The sequence below is a fragment of the Salmo salar genome, chromosome 16, assembly GCF_965601325.2.
Source record: "Salmo salar chromosome 16, fSalSal1, whole genome shotgun sequence".
In the NCBI taxonomy this organism is placed as follows: domain Eukaryota; kingdom Metazoa; phylum Chordata; class Actinopteri; order Salmoniformes; family Salmonidae; genus Salmo; species Salmo salar.
Genome location: NC_138306.1, coordinates 28,640,265 through 28,660,000, shown reverse-complemented (window position 1 = coordinate 28,660,000; position 19,736 = coordinate 28,640,265). Strand labels below are relative to the sequence as shown.

The following is a 19,736-nucleotide window of genomic DNA, read 5'->3' as shown; positions in this document are numbered from 1 at the left end:
GAAATGTTCCAATGTGCGTGTGTGTTATAACACATACAAACTTGCAGAGTATTCTATGTAAGAAGATGTAGGCCTATATAGTCAAAATTCAGATACGTACCTGGTAAAATAAGGATTACCGTAAATTAAGCCGCAACTTTTTTCCCAGGCTTTGAACCTCGCGGCTTAAACAATGACGCGGCTAATATATGGATTTTTCCCGCTTTAATTAAAAAAAATAAAAATTTAAACACATTCTGTGATGTGCTCAGTTTTTTGGCGGCATGAAGCTTTCATTAGACAAATGAAATTGCCGAACGGGTTAAGGTCAAACAACTTTTTTGTTTACAGTTTAGATTAAATCGAACGCTCTCAAACTTCCCATCATTCTGATTACGGTAGTCATTTTGTCACCCTCATCATGGCAAAGACACGGAGAAATGCATATGATGCAGCTTTCAAGTTGAAGGCGATTGATCTGGCTGTTGGAAAAGGAAATAGAGCGGCTGCACGGGAGCTTGGTCTTAATGAGTCGATGATAAGACGTTGGAAACAGCAGCGTGAGGAATTGACTCAGTGCAAAAAAGACAACTAAAGCTTACTGCAAATTTTTTATTTCTTGTTACAAGCAGTGTTTCGTTAAAGCCTATTTATTTTTGTTACAAGCCGTGTTTCGTTAAAGCCTATTTATTTTTGTTACAAGCCGTGTTTCGTTAAAGCCTGTGTAAAGTTAATTTGTTTCAATGTACCGGTAGGCACCTGCGGCTTATAGACATGTGCAGCTTATTTATGTAAAAAATAAAAAAATTCAGTGGGTGCGGCTTATGTGGGTGCGGCTTAAATTCAGTGGGTGCGCTTAATAGTCCGGAAATTACGGTAAGTAAAAAAATCTATAAAATGAACCTCTCGATGCGAATGATGTCAGAGTAGGAGTAGAAGAGGATGCAGTGAGAGATCTCTCCGTCCCTGGCTACTCTGCCTGACTCCTGGTAGTAGCCCTCCACTGACTTGGAGACTGGCGTGGATCACATAGCGAACATCAAACCGGTCGATGTCTATGCCAAAGGCAAAGGTGGCACACATGACCAGGTGGACAGTGATACAACATTAACCTCTTCATGAAGTTAGTAGAAGGTTGTTAGTGATGTTAACATATGTTGAGATTACCTCACCTGGCAGGCATCCGGATTGATCCACTTGGTATGCACATATTCTCTGTCTTTGTCATTGAGGGCCCGCGTGGTAATCTAGCTCTAGTATACCAGCCCTCTGAAGACTGTCAGCCATGGTGTCAGTCATTACGGGACAGACAGTACACAATGCCTGAATCACCTGGAGTACACACAAGGAGTAAATACCAAGTCATGATCCCAGTCCTCAAAAACACATTATTCAATGAGCATTGGAAACTTCAGACAAACTTAGGGAGAACACTAATGTGGATAATGGTTATTGATCTAGTTGATGCAGTCCTCATCTACCTTCTTGGGTTTCTTGGGTAGCACAGCATACTTGAGGTTGTTTCTGTTGAAACTGATAGTAAATCTGAAAGAGAAAAGACACAGTGAGGAACATTCATTGAAACAGCCTCTGTATGTTTGCATAAGACATCACTACATCTGTACTGGTATTTTGTCCCAGGTAAGACACCTCTTAGATTACGTACACCTGAAGTCTGGCCATCTGCAGCTGGTTGAGGATGTCCTTCTGGACGCGGGGGGTGGCTGTGGCCATTAGAGCCATGTGGGGCACTTTTTCCGCAGCTCATGCATCCACTTGAAGTCTGGCCGGAAGTCATGGCCCCACTGAGATTAAAAAGATAAATGGGCATGAGGCTCATCCACGACCACAAAACAGTAGGACCGATAAAGCTTCACATTCACTACATGAACCTACCTAACTGACAGTGAGCCTCAATGACAAAGCGTGCCAGAAGACCTCTCTCATACAGGTTCTGAAGGCCACTGATCAATCTGCCACTCGCACACATCTGGGGAAAGGGATAGGTCAGAAAACACAGGTTTGATTAGAGCAGTTTCTGTTCTTGCTAAGCATGTTACTGTCACAGTGCGAACAAAACACCCACTAGTCCAAACAGGGGGCTTTCAAGAAGAGGTTAATGTTAGTTTTCACTACAGGTCTTGTGATTTTATTCTCACCTTCTCAGGAGTGGCATAAAGCAGTTTATTGATGGGGGTCCTTTTTGGACAGCTGCAAGATTCTCCCTGCTTCACCATCAGCCTTGTCACCAGACAAACTTGTGGCAGGAATCTAAAAGCATGTAAGGATGTTTAAAACATCTTCCACACACAGGGTGGCAAGAATGTACACATTTCATACTTCGCACTGTGAGCAGTATGGTTGAAAACGTACATGAAGAGTAATGAGTTTCTGGACCTGGTCTACAATGACAAATTTCAGTGGTGAGATGACCTCAGTCACTCCTGCGCACACACAGGCCGGCAGCTGGTAGCAAAGACTTTTACCCCCTCCTGAAAAACAGGAAATAAATCACAGTTTATTACATTTCCAAATCAAAATGATCTGTTCATACCTACTAAATGTTACAAATCTGCAGTCAGTTTAAGTTATTTGAATTGATGCATTAAAATGCACTTGTTGTATAGTACAATGTTCTTAACTCTTCTTGATGGTTAAGGGCTTGAAAGTAAGCATTTCACGATAAGGTCTACACTTGTTGTATTCGGCGCATGTGACAAATAAAATTTGATTTGACACAATCTGCATTGATTCACCACTCACCTGTGGACATCAGGAAAAATGAGTCTTCACTGAACAACGTAGCATTAATGGTCTCTAGTTGATTGAATAGGAACCAGACCAAAGCGCTTGTGGAAAATCATAATCTCTGGACAGTTGGGGAAGTTGAAGCCTCTGAAACAATCGTGGGCAGGGTTTCTTTATGTGGGCTCTGCAAATGACATGAGAGATAAACATGGGTGTCTGGGCTACAGACCAAGTAATACATGTAAGAAAAAATAAATCACATTTGTTTAGTAGAAGGAACAATACAATCAAATCTCAAGGCTGCTCTATAACTTGAATGTACTTTCCAGGAGAGGGGATTTTAGGAGGCTTGGCCACTGGGACTGGTGTAGCTGGTTTCTTTTGCCATGTTGATGTTCTTAGTCCTCCCTCACACGCCACTTTAGTGACAGCACTGCAGTGCTTCTTGCCTTGATGCTGAGGAGCTCAGTGGTTCATCAAAGTAATCAGGGATATCTGAATCACTGATGTCATCTATGTCAAAGTCATCAATGAAGAAAAAATAATAATTGCCCGGCTCCGTGACTGCCGGGGCTTGAGCCACAGAGGCTTGGGTACTGCTCTCCCCAGTCCCTTGTACAGCAGCTGCCGGCCTCTTCTGTGAGAAGAAGAGATTTGTCTGATCCACATCACAAGTTTGATTTTTGGAGATGGTGTTATTTGGAGAGAGTCACAATTACTTTGGCCTCTTGTAGACACTTTCCCCTCGTCTCCAGAGAAAATAGGACTTGCCAGAGTGCTGGGTTTCCAAGAGGTGCTTTGTGTCGGAACTCCATTGATCATGCAGTCAGAGTCCTCAAACAAACTGCTGTTGTAGTCCACAGATATGACTGAGGATCTCCTGAATGGAAGGGCTTTCATGGAAGAATCTCCTTTATCCTTGGGCAGGCAAGTGGTGGTAGACAGGACACTCGGTGTAGTAAAAGAAAAGGTAGGCTTTTCTCTAAATCTGGGTTCAAAGACAGTGCTGTCTGGCTGTTGTCCTGAAAGATGTGTCACTGCTGCCAGTAGCAATGATCCTTTTCCTGAGGGTAAAATGTGATATAACTTGCAGATTTGTTAGATAAAAAATAAAAAAAAGTTACCTTTATTTAACTAGGCAAGTCAGTTAAGAACAAATTCTTATTTACAATGACGGCCTACACAAAGAGAGACCTAAGACAACAACATAGCATGACAGCAACACATGACAACACAGCATGTTAGTAACACAACATGACAACAACATGGTAGCAACACAACATGGCAGCAGCACAACATGGTACGAACATTATTGGGCACAGACAACAGCACAAAAGGCAAGAAGGTAGAGACAACAATATATCACGTGAGATTAATACATGTCACAGTAAAATTACAGCTGAAACTTAATCTACAGCTGTTGTCCCATATAGCGCAGAATCAAGGAATTACCTGTGAGCCCGCTGCGGTAAGAATTCTGTCCCACAGGACTATCAGTTCATGCTTGGGAATGGAATCCACCAGAGCACTGATGGACTCCATGATACTCAAAAACGGATCTTCTGATTTTAGATTGGTGACTATTCGGGACAAATAAATGATGGAGGCAATACAATAGAATTATAAGCATACTGGTATGTTCACTGAAATTTTCAAAATAGACTGAAACATCTGGCTGAAACATAACCCATGTTATTCACCTCTTCTTTTTTAGGAGGACCATCAGACACTCTGCAGGCTTGACACCCTTGTTGATACAGGGCGATTGCCTTGACTGACTGCAGAGCCAGCTGACTTCAATCTGTTGTGATCATAATATACGCTTGCAAATAGATACAGCGTGCTGTACAACATCATATCAAGTGCATTCGCACCATTAGGCTTCAAGTCATACGTCCATTAGAAACAAATGTAAAACACAATCATAAACTAAAATGTAACAGATGAATGTACACATGTACAGCAGAAACGTACCTTGTTTCCTTTGTAGAAATAGAATGACTGAAATCCTCTAGGCTTGTGGAAAGGGGGGGGGGTGCAATCTAGGTCTTCATCTAGCTCCGACTTGTCATCAAGATCTATGACAGCTGTTTCACTCCATCTACTTTGATGATCTGGGGAAAAGTTTTGGGAGATGAGTTTATGTTGTCTTTTCAATGCTGATGTCATTCTTTATCATCAACACTCTGCCAAGATGTTAATCCTTAAATAGGTGACCTCCAGCTTACAACAAATGTACAAAGGGAAATTACTTGGACCGGAGACATTAATACTTGGAGTGAGGCTATATTTTAAGAGTACTACTCATCGGTCTTTTCAACTGGACTGGGTGGAGTGATGGCTTGGTAAAGTACTTTTGCCCTTGACAGGGGTTTCAAAGTCATCAAAATCATCCTATCCATCCAGGGATATACCAGCAAAAGAACTATCAAGTCCTGTGGGTTTGTTGCCATTGCTATCTGTGATCGAGCGATCAGATTTGTTTAGAGCAGGGGAGATCTTTGTAGAAGACACAGCTGGAATGGGTTTCCTCACTGAAAAGGGGTTTAATACAGGATTGATGGCTTCCGACTTGCTTTTGGGATTGACTGAGGAGAAGTTGGTCAAATTTAAAAAATATATATATACCACAAACTCCCGAGGTGCCTTATAAACTGGCTACCAACATAATTAGAGCAGTAAAAATACATGTATTGTCATACGCTTGATATACCACGTCTGTCAGCCAATCAGCATTCAGGGCTCGAACCACCAGGTTTATAATGAACTCAGACTTTTAGCTGGCTCTGGTCCACGCGTATATGTTTGGATATGTATGCAGCTTGTAGTGACAGAACCGATGAGTGCGCATTGACCAGAGTTAGTGAAGGTACAAAATAGTAGTTTAGCTTGCTATATGGTATTTTGGGAGAAACAACAGATTGCGCATACATAGCAAAGTTCAACAACACTCTAGCATATCTTTACTTTGGTGAGGCTTGAAGCCAGTCAATAAACAACATCGGGGCAACAAATCGTTGGAAGGCTCCACGTAACGCTCAGGACCAGCCCGTCCTAACAGTTAGCTAGCTAACATTATAAAACTCTAACTAAATAATTTATCAAGATAGCTACTCACCCTGGTTTGGGTTTAAACAACGACAATTTGCTGTGAGCACCATTGCTATGTATCTCAAGTTCTTCCAAATTATTTTGAGGGAGACTGGACATCATCAGCTAACGCTTTAGGCTAGGGACTCAACTTCATAATGTTAGTGTAATCATAAAAAGCTGGCTAGCTTGTACAGTCTCTGAACGTCTTATTGTCGTGGTGTATCAACAACAAAAAGGCTGTCTATGTTGTTGTTTACCTAGCTAGCTATAATTTACTAAAATAAATCAATTCAGCAAAGAGGCTGTATGTTTTGCGCCATTCTGACTAGCTGGCTTTCCATTGGCTGATTGTCTTTTATAGGGGTCAGGTACTGCAGGGGATCAGCCAGATATCTATATTTACGTTTTAGTTTGTTTTATGAATATTGCTAACAACAACAGATTAAACCAATTTTGGCCAAGGGATTCATTGAATAAGTTCCCGAAATGTTGTTCTGAACATAAATGTACAAACTTGCAAAGTGTTCTCTCTGCCTATGGCAAAGTGTGTAGAATTTTGCAGGAAATTATATTGAAAACCGCTTTATTTTCTCAAAATGCAGGACATTTAAATGTTCTGTAGACTTGGTTCATCCATCCATGCACTGCAGACATCGTAGTAAAACTCCTTGTATGCTATTTTTATAGCACTTGAGTTGTGTTCTGATTATGAGCGGGCCCCTGATGAGTTCCCTATCACAAAAGGGGTCCCCAAAAAGTGTGTGAACCCCTGGCCATCTGGCTGCATGCAAAGAGGAATATATAGGACGGTACAGCCGTGGCCAAAAGCTTTGAGAATGACACAAATATTAATTTTCACAAAGTCTGCTGCCTCAGTGACTTTAGATATTTTTCTCAGATGTTACTATGGAATACTGAAGTATAATTACAAGCATTTCATAAGTGTCAAAGGCTTTTATCGACAATTACATGAAGTTGATGCAAAGAGTCAATATTTGCAGTGTTGACCCTTCTTTTTCAAGACCTCTGCAATCCGCCCTGGCATGCTGTCAATTAACTTCTGGGCCACATCCTGACTGATGGCAGCCCATTCTTGCATAATCAATGCTTGGAGTTAGAATTTGTGGGTTTTTGTTTGTCCACCCGCCTCTTGAGTATTGACCACAAATTCTCAATGGGATTAAGGTCTGGGGAGTTTCCTGGCCATGGACCCAAAATATCAATGTTTTGTTCCCCGAGCCACTTAGTTATCACTTTTGCCTTATGGTAAGGTGCTCCATCATGCTAGAAAAGGCATTGTTCGTCACCAAACTGTTCCTGGATGGTTGGGAGAATTTGCTCTTGGAGGATGTGTTGGTACCATTCTTTATTCATGGGTGTGTTCTTAGGCAAAATTGTGAGTGAGCCCACTCCCTTGGCTGAGAAGCAACCCCACACATGAATGGTCTCAGGATGCTTTACTGTTGGCATGACACAGGACTGATGGTAGCGCTCACCTTGTCTTCTCCGGACAAGCTTTTTTCCCGGATGCCCCAAACAATCGGAAAGGGAATTCATTAGAGAAAATGACTTTACCCCAGTGCTCAGCAGTCCAATCCCTGTACCTTTTGCAGAATATCAGTCTGTCCCAGATGTTTTTCCTGGAGAGAACTGGCTTCTTTGCTGCCCTTCTTGACACCAGGCCATCCTCCAAAAGTATTCGTCTCACTGTGTGTGCAGATGCACTCACACCTGCCTGCTGCCATTCCTGAGCACGCGCTGTACTGGTGATGCCCCGATCCCGCAGCTGAATCAACTTTAGGAGACGGTCCTGGCGCTTGCTTGACTTTCTTGGGCGCCCCGAAGCCTTCTTCATAACAATTGAACGGCTCTCCTTGAAGTTCTTGATGATCTGATAAATGGTTGATTTAGGTGTAATCTTACTGGCAGCAATATCCTTGCCTGTGAAGCCCTTTTTGTGCAAAGCAATGATGACGGCACATGTTTCCTTGCAGGTAACCATGGTTGACAGAGGAAGAACAATGATTCCAAGCACCACCCTCCTTTTGAAGCTTCCAGTATGTTATTCAAACTCAGTCAGCATGACAGAGTGATCTCCAGCCTTGACCTCGTCAACACTCACACCTGTGTTAACGAGAGAATCACTGACATGATGTCAGCTGGTCCTTTTGTGGCAGGGCTGAAATGCAGTGGAAATGTTTTGGGGGGATTCAGGTCATTTGCATGGCAAAGAGGGACTTTGCAATTAATTGCAATTCATCTGATCACTCTTCATAACATTCTGGAGTATATGCAAATTGCCATCATACAAACTGAGGCAGCAGACTTTGTGAAAATTAATATTAGTGTCATTCTCGAAACTTTTGGCCACAACTGTAGACTCGTTTATAAACAGCATCATCACATAGTCTGAATTCGAAATGTGTCCCTCATCAAATTGTTATGGAGAAATCAAGAAAACCTTTATTCACAAACAAGAAAATTAGCTTTAAAAAACAGTTTGCATTATAAAATCATAATCTTCATGGAGACACAATAATGAAATCAACTAAAACCTGATTTAAACAGTGTACTAGTGCAGTGGTGTGTTTCTCCCAGTATATGATCAGACTCCCGCGGTGGGGGAAGCAAACAAATTAGAAAAAATAATTGATAATGATTATGAAAATCTTTGGCTCCATGTCCCTTTTCAGTGCTCTTGCCCCCATGGTGCGCAGAATGCAGCGTTCACGGCATAGGACAGGGATAAGATGAGCAGGCAGCCTGTCCACATATGTTTTTTCCACGCTCAAATAAGAAATATCTGTGAAAACAGCACAATATACTGCATCATAACACTGTTCTGTTACATAACATAGTGCCATACTATTCACAATGTCATTCTACTTTTGTCATTGAAGTCTTACCCTTTCATTCCCCAGGAGTTCTTCACTATCCTGTAGGGCAGGGGTGGGCAACTCCAGTCCTCGAGGGCCTGATTGGTGTCACACTTTTTCTACATCTCTAGCAAACACAGCTGATTAATCAAATTGCATTCTAAACTGAAGATAAGGATTATGTGATTATTGGAATCAGGCGTGTTAACTGGAGCTGGGGCGAATCTGTGACACCAATCAGGTCCTCAAGGACTGGAATTGCCCACCCCTGCAGTATTTAAAAAAATATATATTTCACCTTTATTTAACCTGGTAGGCCAGTTGAGAACAAGTTCTCATTTACAACTGCAACCTAGCCAAGATAAAGCATAGCAGTGCGACAAAAACAACAACACAGAGTTACACATAAACAAACGTACAGTCAATAACACAAAATAAAATAAAAATAGAAAGATCTATGTACAGTGTGTGCAAATGTAGAATAGTGGGTTGGTAGGCAATAAATAGGCCATAGAGGTGAAATTACAATTAGCCTTAATACTGGAGTGACATATATGCAGATGATGATGTGCAAGTAGAGATACTGGGGTGCAAAAGAGCAAGAGGGTAAGTAATAATATGGGGATGAGGTAGTCGGGTGTGCTATTTACAGATTGGCTGTGTACAGGTACAGTGATTGGTAAGCTGCTCTGACAGCTGATGCTTAAAGTTAGAGATGGAGATATAAGACTCCAGCTTCAGAGATTTATGCAATTCGTTCCAGTCATTGGCAGCAGAGAACTGGAAGGAAGGGCGGCCAAAGGAAGTGTTGGCTTTGGGGATGACCAGTGCAACATACCTGCTGGAGCACGTGCTATGGATGGTGTTGCTATGACCAGTGAGCTGAAATAGGGCGGAGCTTTACCTAGCAAAGACTTAAAGATGACCTGGAGCCAGTGGGGGCCAGTAGTGAGGGCCAGCCAACGAGAGCATAGAGGTCGCAGTGGTGGGTAGTATATGGGGCTTTGGTGATAAAACGGATGGCACTGTGATAGACTGCATCCAGTTTGCTGAGTAGAGTGTTGGGGGCTATTTTGTAAATGACATCGCTAAAGTCAAGGATCGGTAGGATAGTCAGTTTTACGAGGGTATGTTTGGCGGCATGAGTGAAGGAGGCTTTGTTGCGAAATAGGATTTAGATTTAATTTTGGATTGGAGATGCTTAATGTGAGTCTGGAAGGAGAGTTTACAGTCTAACCAAACGCCTAGGTATTTGTAGTTGTCCACATATTCTAGGTCAGAACCATCCAGAGTAGTGATGCTAGTCATGTGGGAGGGTGCGGGCAGCAATCGGTTGAAGAGCATGCACTTAGTTTTACTAGCATTTAAAAGCAGTTGGAGGCCACGGAAGGAGTGTTGTATGGCGTTGAAGCTCATTTGGAGGTTTGTTGGTGAGAAGTTGTTGGTGAACCAGGTGAGGCAGTCATTTGAGAAGACAAGGCTATTGAGTCTGCCGATAAGAATGCGGTGATTGACACAGTCGAAAGCCTTGGCCAGTTGCTGCATGGGGTGCTGAGGTGTTGGCCGGGGTAGGGGTAGGGGTAGCCAGGTGGAAAGCATGGCCAGCCGTGGAAAAATGCTAATTGAAATTAGAGATTATCGTAGATTTATCGGTGGTGACAGTGTTTCCTGGCCTCAGTGCAGTGGGCAGCTGGGAGGAGGTGCTCTTACTCTCCATGGACTTTACAGTGTCCCAAAACGTTTTGGAATTAGTGCTATAGGAAGGAAATTTCTGTTTGAAAAAGCTAGCCTTAGCTTTCCTAACTGACTGAGTTTATTGGTTCCTGACTTCCCTGAAGAGTTGCATATCGCGGGGGCTATTTGATGCTAATGCAGAATGCCACAGGATGTTTTTGTGCTGGTCAAGGGCAGTCAAGTCTGGGGTGAACCAAGGGCTATATCTGTTCTTAGTTCTACATTTTTTGAATGGGGCATGCTTATTTAAGATGGAGAGGAAAGCACTTTTGAAGAGCAACCAGGCATCCTCTACTGACGGGATGAGGTCAATATCCTATTAGGTTACCCGGGCCAGGTCGCTGAAGTGTTTTAGGGAGCGTTTGACAGTGATGAGGGATGAGGGGTGTGCGTAATGGATCGCGGACCCCCATTACGCACACAGGCAATGAGGCAGTGATTGCGGAGATCCTGGTTGAAGACAGCAGAGGTGTATTTAGAGGGCAAGTTGGTCAGGATGATATCTAAGAGGGTGCCCATGGTTAAAGATTCTGTGTTGTACCTGGTAGGTTCCTTGATAATTTGTGTGAGATTGAGGGCATCCAGTTAGATTGTAGGACAGCCGGGGTGTTAAGCAAGTCCCAGTTTAGGTCACCTAACAGTATGAACTCTGAAGATAGGTGGGGTACGATCAATTCACATGTGGTGTCCAGGGCACAGCTGGGGGCTGAAGGGGGTCTATAACTAGCAGCAACAGTGACAGACTTGTTTCTGGAAAGGTGGATTTTTAAATGAAGAAGCTCGAATTGTTTGGGCACAGACCTAAATAGTATGACAGAACTCTGCAGGCTAACTCCGCCCGCTTTGGCAGTTCTATCCTGTTGGAAAATGTTATAGTTAGGGATGGACATTTCAGGATTTTTGGTGGTCTTCCTAAGCCAGGATTCAGACACGGCTAGGACATCCGGGTTGGCGGAGTGTGCTAAAGCAGTGAATAAAACAAACGTAGGGAGGAGGCTTCTAATGTTAACATGCATGTAACCAATGCTTTTACGGTTACAGAACTCAACAAATGAGAGCACCTGGGGAATAGGAGTGATGCTGGGGGCTGCAGGGACTGGGTTAACCTCTACATCACCAGAGGAACAGAGGAGGAGTAGGATAAGGGTACGGCTAAAGGCTAAAAGAACTGGTTGTCTAGTGCGTTCGGAACAGAGAGTAAAGGGGGCAGGTTTCTGGGCACGGAAGGATAGATTCAAGGCATAATGTACAGACAAGGGTATGGTAGGATGTGAGTCCAGTGCAGGTAAATCTAGGCATTGAGTGACGATGAGAGAGGTTTTGTCTCTAGAAGCACCATTTAAGCCAGGTGCGGTCACCGCATGTGTGGGGGGTGGAACAACAGGGATAGCTAAGGCATATTGAGCAGGCCTGGAGACTCTACAGTGCAATAAAAAATGACTAACCAAAACAGCAATAGACAAGACATATTGACATTAGGGAGAGGCATGTGTAGCCGAGAAATCATAGGGTCCAGTGAGTAGGTAGGCGAGCTGGAGGCACGGAGATTCAGACAGCTAGCAGGCCGGGGATAGTAGCAGGCTAGCAGATGGGCCTCAGGGGGACGTCGCAATGGGAAGCCTGTTGAAACCCCCTCGGACGGTTATGTCGGCAGACCAGTCGTGATGGATCAGCGGGGCTCTGTGTCGGCAGTAAATTGTCCAGGCCAATTGGCAAAAGAGGTAATTGAAGCCCAGGAATTGCTTGATAGATCTCTTCGGCTAGCCAGGAGATGGGCCTAGATTTGAAGCTAGCTCCAGGCTAACTGGTGCTTGCTTTGGGACAGAGACGTTAGCCAGGAGTAGCCACTCGGATAGCAGCTAGCTAACTGCGATGATCCAGAGTAAAGGTTCAGAGCTTGCGGTAGGAATCCGGAGATATGGTGGAGAAAAGCAGTCTGATATGCTCTGGGTTGATATCGCGCTGTGCAGGCTGGCAGGAGTTGACCGTGCTGAAGCTGGCAGATGTCCCAGTTAACGGTGATGGCTAACCATCAGTAGCTAACTGACTACCAGCTAGTAGCTAATTAGCTGGCTAGCTTCTGAAGGGCTTTACGGTTCTGAAGTATAGAAAATAGCAGATCCATACTGCATTGGGTGAGGCGGGTTGCAGGAGAGTATGTTCAGTCCGTAGATGGAAAAATGAGATAAAAAATACATATGAAATATATACGAAGACAGAAACAATATGTACAAGGGACGGGACAAAACAATCAAAACATCCCACTGCTACGCCATCTTGGATTAGTAAAGTAGGGGGTGCCCTTCTCATCATACCCCACAGCCAACACTGCATGATTCACTGTGTCTGTGGTGTTGTGACACTCCATGCTACAATATGAGAAGTGTAGAGGATGCAAGTCCATAGTTTGTACTATATAGAAATAAGTAATAATGCCAAAAATACACATCTATTTTTATTGCCTTCTTCTGATGCTGTTACATGAGGAAAACTGATTTCTTCTGGTTGTATAGTAGGTAGGCTTTTTGACTGTGCTTACTGGAAAATATGTAACAAAGCTCTTAAGACACAGTGTGGCAGACCAGGGGGTTGGGTCAAAACGTTTACACAGATCAGACAAGGACAGAGTAGGATTAGCTCAGTTTCAAAGGTGTTTCTTAAAACAATAGTCCAAAAGAAAAGAATAGGTCTCCCCAAGAGACCTTCTCCGGGATACCGTCTTCTGGGCTCCGGGACTTGCTGTATTCTGTGGGGATCAAAAACTGAACGCCCCCTCCTGTTTCCTCTGGTACCATCCCCAACTATATGGGAGTCCGGTCCTCCCCCAGTCTCTCACTTGTGTGCTGCCCTTCTGGCAGCTTTATGGGAGTTGTACAGCTGGTGAGCAATCATCCCTTGATTACTCACCAATCCCCAATCAGCCCCAATTAGTCATGGCCGGAGAGCCCGCTGAGACCTGGCACGTCCAGCAGATGGAGCCATCGCCTCGTGATGTATACTCCATCTGTCACCAGGCATCGACGAGTACCACCCCCCCCCCCCCCCCTAGCTCTGTCGGGGAGGGAACTGTCATCAGTGTGACATATGTCGGCATCCGCGTTTCCATGCTTCGCCCCTGACCTGTGCACAACAGAAAAAGAGAAGCATTGAAGGGACAAGAACCACCTGGTGACCCGGTCGTTTGTGTCCTTTCCCCTGGCCATCCAGACCAGGGGAGCATGGTCCGTGACCAGGATGAAGTGGGTACCTAACAGGAAATACTTGAGAGTGTCTAGCGCCAACTTCACCGCTAGACACTCTTTCTCAACAATAGAGTACTTTTTTTCTCTAGGTATCAGCTTTCGGCTGATGTACATGATGGGGTGCTCCTCCATCGTGTATCTGGGACAGAACGGCTCCTAGTCCCGTATCACATTCATCCGTCTGGTCCAACATCGGCACCTGGAAATCGGGCGTTAGGAGAATCAGATGGGAGCACAGTGCTTCCTTCAGGCGGCTGAATGCTGCTTCTGTCTCGTCCATCCATTTCACTGTTTTCGGGAGGCGGGCCCTGGTTAGATCGGCTATAGCTATAGCTGCAAAGTTGGGGATAAACCGGCTATAGTATCCTGCCAGTCCCAGGAAGGACTTGACCTGTGTTTTGGTGCGTGGAACGGGCCAGTCACGTACCGCGTGAACCTTCCTCTCCTGGGGCTTGACGTTCCCCTGTCCGATCAAATACCCCAGGTACTCCACCTCCTTGAACCCTAGTTTGCATTTCTTGGGGTTCGCGGTCAACCCTGCTTGTCTGAGCGCGTCCAGCACCGCCTGGAGTCACGTCAGGTGCTCTTCCCAACCTTGGCTGTGGATGATATCCTCCAAATAGGCCGCTGCATACTGCTGGTGGGGTCGAAGTACTTTGTTCATCAGTCGCTGGAATGTGGGCGGGGCTCCGTGGAGACCGAACGGGAGCACCCGGTACTGATATAATCCGTCTGGTGTCGAAAATGCCGTCTTCTCCCGGGAGGAGGCTGCCAACGGTACTTGCCAATATCCTTTGGTCAGGTCAAAGGTGCTGATGTACCGGGCCTTTCCGAATCGGTCGATGAGCTCGTCCACCCTCGGCATGGGGTAGGTGTCAAACAAGCTTATGTCGTTCACACCCCGGAAATCATTATAGAATCGCAGGCTACCATCCGGTTTTGGGCTGCACCATGGACTGTGAGACTCTTCAACAACCCCCATCCTCAGCATAGCCTCCACTTCCTATTTCACAGCCTTCCTTCGGGCCTCCGGAATCGGATATTGCCTCTTTCGTATCGTTTCCCCGCGGCCCGGCTTCTCGGAGAACACCGCCATGTTCCGATCGACGAGCTCCCTGAGCTCTTGCTTCTGGGCTGGATCGAGGTCCTCATTGCTTGGGACCACCACTGGTACCGTTGGCATCCGGGGTCCCGACCATAACACGGACAAGGCTGTCCTCTCGTGTCACTTCTTCAACAGGTTCACATTGTAAATCTGTTGGGGTTTCCATCTCCCCGGCTGCCGTACACGGTAATTGACAGGTCCCAGCTTCTCGATCACCTTGTATGGCCCGTGCCATGTTGCCAGGAACTTCCTTTCGGCCGTGGGGATTAAGACCAACACCCTGTCTCCCACCTGGAATCCTCGGGACTGGGCTCCCCGATTGTAGACCTGGGCTTGGGCGCGTTGGGTCTTCTCCATATGTTCCCTCACGACTGGCCATATGGTGGTCCGAGTTCTTCCCGTCCTGCTCGATGACCTTCCACAGCATTTGTTTGAGCGTTTTATTGAACCGCTCGACGAGTCCATCCGTCTGCGGGTGGAGGACGGAGGTCCGGATCTGCTTGATCTGCAGGAGAGCACACAAATCTTTCATTAGGCGGGACATAAACTCAGTACCTTGGTCTGTCAGGATCTCGTTTGGGATGCCCACCTGGCTAAAGAGGTGGAACAGCACCCGGGCGATTCCCTTGGATACCACCACCCATAGGGGAATGGCCTGGGATACCGGGTGGCATAGTCCACTATTACCAGGATGTACCGGTGTCCTCGTGCTGTTTTTACCAGGGGTCCCACTATGTCCATGGCGATGCGTTCAGAGGGCACCCCACCCCGATGATTGGTAGGGGGACCAGTGGGTTTCGGAAGTGTGCCTTTGGGGCCGTCATTTGACACTCCGGGCAGCTGCGACAGTAATCTTCCACGGCCCTCCTCATCCCGGGCCAGTGGAACCGGGCGGCGATCCGTTCCCGGGTCTTCTCCATTCCCAGGTGCGCCCCCAACAGGTGGGTGTGGGCCAGCTGAAGAACGGTTCCCACGGACCGTTGGGGCAGCAACCATACCTCTCGAAGTTCCCTCCGTTGGCACGACACCTGATACAAAAGGTTATTTTTCATTTGGAAATGGGGGTATCGCCAGTCACTCACCCCCAGAAGTAGCTGTCCATCCACCGCTATCACTTGGGCTGTGGGAGCTTTTAAGTTAGGATCCTCCCACTGGGCCGTCCCGAATTGTCCCCTCAGTTGACCCCCAGGGGCTGTCTCGGTTTTATGGGAGTTGTACAACTGGTGAGAAATCATCCCTTGATTACTCACAAATCCCCAAACAGCCCCAATAAGTCCTGGCCAGAGAGCCCGTCGAGACCTGGCACGTCCAGCAGATGGAGCCATCGCCTCGTGATGTATACTCCGTCTGTCACCAGGCATCGACAAGTCTCCCCCTGGTGGTTGACCTGCTGTACGCCACAACAGATATTACCATTATTCTAGGTTTAAAAACATAGTAGAGACTCATTCTCACCTTCTGTACACACCACTATGGTAGTGCATGAAATCAGAGGTCACCTCATAGGCAAGGCTGACAGGGTTGTGTCTGGCCACTGCATCCAGCATACCCATTTCCTCATACTGCCATGGAAAAAAACATACAATAAGATGACTGCCTGGGTAGTCAATGCACCAAATAACCCCAATTAATGTGAATTTACTTACCCTTGTTATGTTGACCACATCCTTAACGAAAGCAGCTGCCAAATCAGTCTTGAACTTGCAAGTGCCCTCCTTCAAAATGATTCCAGGATAAATTATGTTAATAGATTGCCACCTTTTTAAGTGATAGTACTGTAGTTTTTATAAAGATGGCATTGCTATTTACATATATGTGCTGTTATGGATAGTTATCCTCTGTCACGAGTCCCTTGTTATACTTGATGTACTCAAATGCATGATTGGAGAGACACTAAAATATATATTTTTTCAGAGCTGGAGTAAGAACCTAATAGTGTCCAGTTAGACCAAGAGATTTTTGTGAATATACAGTATTTACAAGGAAATGGGTTTTCCAGTGGTGACACTCACCCCTTACGGCCATGTTTGTTGAAGGCCTGAGCACAGTAAGGTCGTGTCCGAGAACTGATTCAGTCCCACTAGGTAAGGAGGTTAAATGTCAGAAGAAGGCACAATTAATATATTGACATACTCAAAGGATATGGACACTTCTAACAACTGAAGAAACACAACTATAATGCAATTATTCATACTTGTGAACTTGTGATTTCCTTCATTGTGATGGTCAATCCTCTTGTTCTCAATAAAGATCTGAAGTCTGTGGTAGTACTCCTCCATGTCAAACACCTTGTTGTACTGCATGGATGACACAGTAACATCCAAAAAATTCAGGTCATTGTGAATTTACTGTTTTACTTTATGTGGATACAGTGCATTCCAATATGCATTAGATAAGACAGTCTAGTATCCTAGTTTCTCAGTAATTCCATACGGGCTATTGAAGTTGAAAATAAAATGTAGTATATCTATATATCTACAGGGCCTAGTATGATGATAATATAATGCAAGACAAAAATAGTTGAATAGCTTTTTATTGCAACAACACAAATTCTTTCACCTCCAGCACCCGTACTTCCCACGGCTATGGCAGAGTGTGTGTTTGTGTGGTGTGTGCATGTGATAGAGGGGGGTGGGGAGTGAGAGAAGAGCGAGAGAGAAAAAAATGTATTGTTTTCTCACAAACACACTTGAGACAACAATGCCCCTGAGATAGAATAGATTTATTAGCAAGAGGTAATCAGGAAACATACATTTTTTTCTTTTTACAAAACTGGAAATATTTCTCAAGCTGTGGAAATAAACATAAGGGTTGAAAGATAATTCTCATACCACTGGGTATTGCTAACAGCAAAACGTTTGTTTGTTAATATTTCATTTATAAGAGTATGTGCACGTATAAGTGTATACAGTATATATATGTATATATATTGTTTTAATATTGTCTGATACAGTGTTGCATGCCTGCCATATGAGCTTTAAATGTTTCTAGACTGTACATGGTAAAAATACATACAAATATTCACAGAATAAGCACTACATTACTATATTCCTGCTAAGAGAATGATTATAGACAGGATTACAGTATATGCAAAACACTTTGAAGTTGTCTTCTACCTCTAAGTCATGGTTTCAAAATTACAATTGTTGTAGCATTTTGTGTTGACGCTTGGGATACAATGCTTTTCAGAGGTGTACTTGACACTGTTCCACATTAAGAAATATGCAGGGCTGCATGTACAAAATGTACAGCATACATTTCAGCAAGGTGAATTAACAACAACAAAGTACAAAATACTTTCCTGTGTTCTTGTAACCCCTTACCTTATACTAATACTACAAAAATACCTTTTGAATGCTGCAGGCGGAGTAACTCATTCACTTACTTTTATCATACTCTTAAACAACAATGCATTTAACAGAGTGATATACGGTCACGTTCCACAATCACTGGAACAGCAAAAGGACATAGATCGTCTTTGAATGATACAGTATAATAGCGGAACAACCTTTTACTGTACACAAATATCACAAAGCCTGAAAATACTACAATTTCAAGGGTGTTGCTTTATTTTTCTTTAATATGTGTGCTCCGTTAAGTTTAAATTGAAAGCTAACACACATGTGCTTTTAAAAAGGGAAACAGCTACAATGGCATGCTCCAAGAATAGCAGCAAACTTCCCCAAACTCCTAGTCAAACAAGATGTCACCCCCAACTAATCATTGTCAAACTGGAAGTACACTCGTATTGGAGATATAACGTACACTGGCTTATTACCAGCCATTTCAATTGCATGGATTAATAGAGTTTATTCTGCAAAACAAAATTGTATTTATGGCTACTTGACTTGAATTACATCTGCAAATATACAGTAAGAGGTTTGTGATTTAACCGCCTGTTACAATGCAACATGCAACAGTAATGAAATAAAGCTACAAATATTGTTAATCATGTTTTACGTTAGGGTGTATTCACACTTGACTTCAATGTTGTCAAAAGAAACCAGACCTTGGTGGTTCTTAGATAAAAGCTTGTTGTGTGAATATGCCCTTATATATTAGTTGTTCTTCATTCATTTCAGAGCAGATTCAGTACTGTACTGCAAGTCAGTAACTTCTACTAAGAGCAAGTGTTTCCTGTATCAGGCAAGTGTAATATCTTATTATGTAAGAATCACTCCTCATGATGACAAGACAAAGCTCTGTGGTGCTAGTGGCTCTCACATCTCTCACATCTCAACTGTGACAAGATTACTCAAATGTTGATAGAAATTCAAATGGAAGCAAATAATCAAAGCAGGGAGGAGGCGGATTGATATAGAACAATTAAAGGAACACACATTGGTTTAGCCGCATCAATTTTGGGTCTAAAAATGTCCATGTTGTTTTACCTGGTTAGATTTTTACAATGCTACATCAGTTGCAGATAAACACATTATATCTATTTGAGTAAAGAGAACAATATTTCCTGTACAGTAGGACCCTGGCAGCAGGTGTGCTTACAGGAAGTGCAAAGTCCACAGTATGAAAAGGTGTCAATCAATTTCATTGGTTACAAAGGACACACCATTATGCAAGATCATTGTGACTTTAGTTATCACTCTAATAAGCCCAGTGAAATGGTCCTTGTTGCAGAGGAAAAATTAAATATTTCAACAACAATGTGACGATTAAATTAACATGTGTACATAAGATAACATCTAAAAACAATACATGTATAAAGAGCAAAAATGTTAAACATGACTTAACACCAGTTATTGTTTATGTCTACTGTGTATGATAATAGTTTTTGAACAGAGATTACACTTTGGGAAACTGTCATCCTCTTCAGTTGTTGACTTTAGGCTCAATTCTGAGAGAAGCTTCATACAGGCTTTCTTCATCCAGAACAGAGCCGTTGTCCAGCAAATACCGTGCTGCCTAGACCAGGACAAATATACAGTTTCAGCAGGTTGACTA

The 19,736-nt window shown here is 44.0% G+C and overlaps 2 protein-coding genes and 1 non-coding gene across 3 annotated transcripts in view; all 3 read right to left on the bottom strand.

Annotated features, from left to right (window-relative positions):
* Positions 1-1,651: 1,651 nt before the first annotated feature.
* LOC106573517 (uncharacterized) lies at positions 1,652-2,222 on the bottom strand. Its single transcript, XR_014380871.1, has 3 exons — positions 2,139-2,222; positions 1,876-1,969; positions 1,652-1,784 (listed from the first exon to the last, which is right to left on the bottom strand). It is a non-coding gene; the product is annotated as an uncharacterized LOC106573517 (transcript).
* Positions 2,223-8,547: 6,325 nt separating this feature from the next.
* LOC106573516 (pro-cathepsin H-like) lies at positions 8,548-16,802 on the bottom strand. Its single transcript, XM_014148637.1, has 7 exons — positions 16,797-16,802; positions 16,600-16,670; positions 16,424-16,502; positions 16,233-16,339; positions 12,720-12,799; positions 8,727-8,757; positions 8,548-8,623 (listed from the first exon to the last, which is right to left on the bottom strand). Exons 1-7 carry the CDS (start codon positions 16,800-16,802, stop codon positions 8,548-8,550), a joined length of 450 nt encoding a protein of 149 aa, XP_014004112.1.
* Positions 16,803-17,482: 680 nt separating this feature from the next.
* Positions 17,483-19,736, bottom strand: part of LOC106573487 (ras-specific guanine nucleotide-releasing factor 1) — a 36,811-nt gene continuing 34,557 nt past the window's right edge. The window contains exon 27 of the mRNA XM_014148574.3: positions 17,483-19,697. Coding sequence (XP_014004049.1) covers positions 19,605-19,697 — 93 coding nt within the window. The 3' untranslated portion in view covers positions 17,483-19,604. The remainder of the gene's footprint in view (positions 19,698-19,736) is intronic.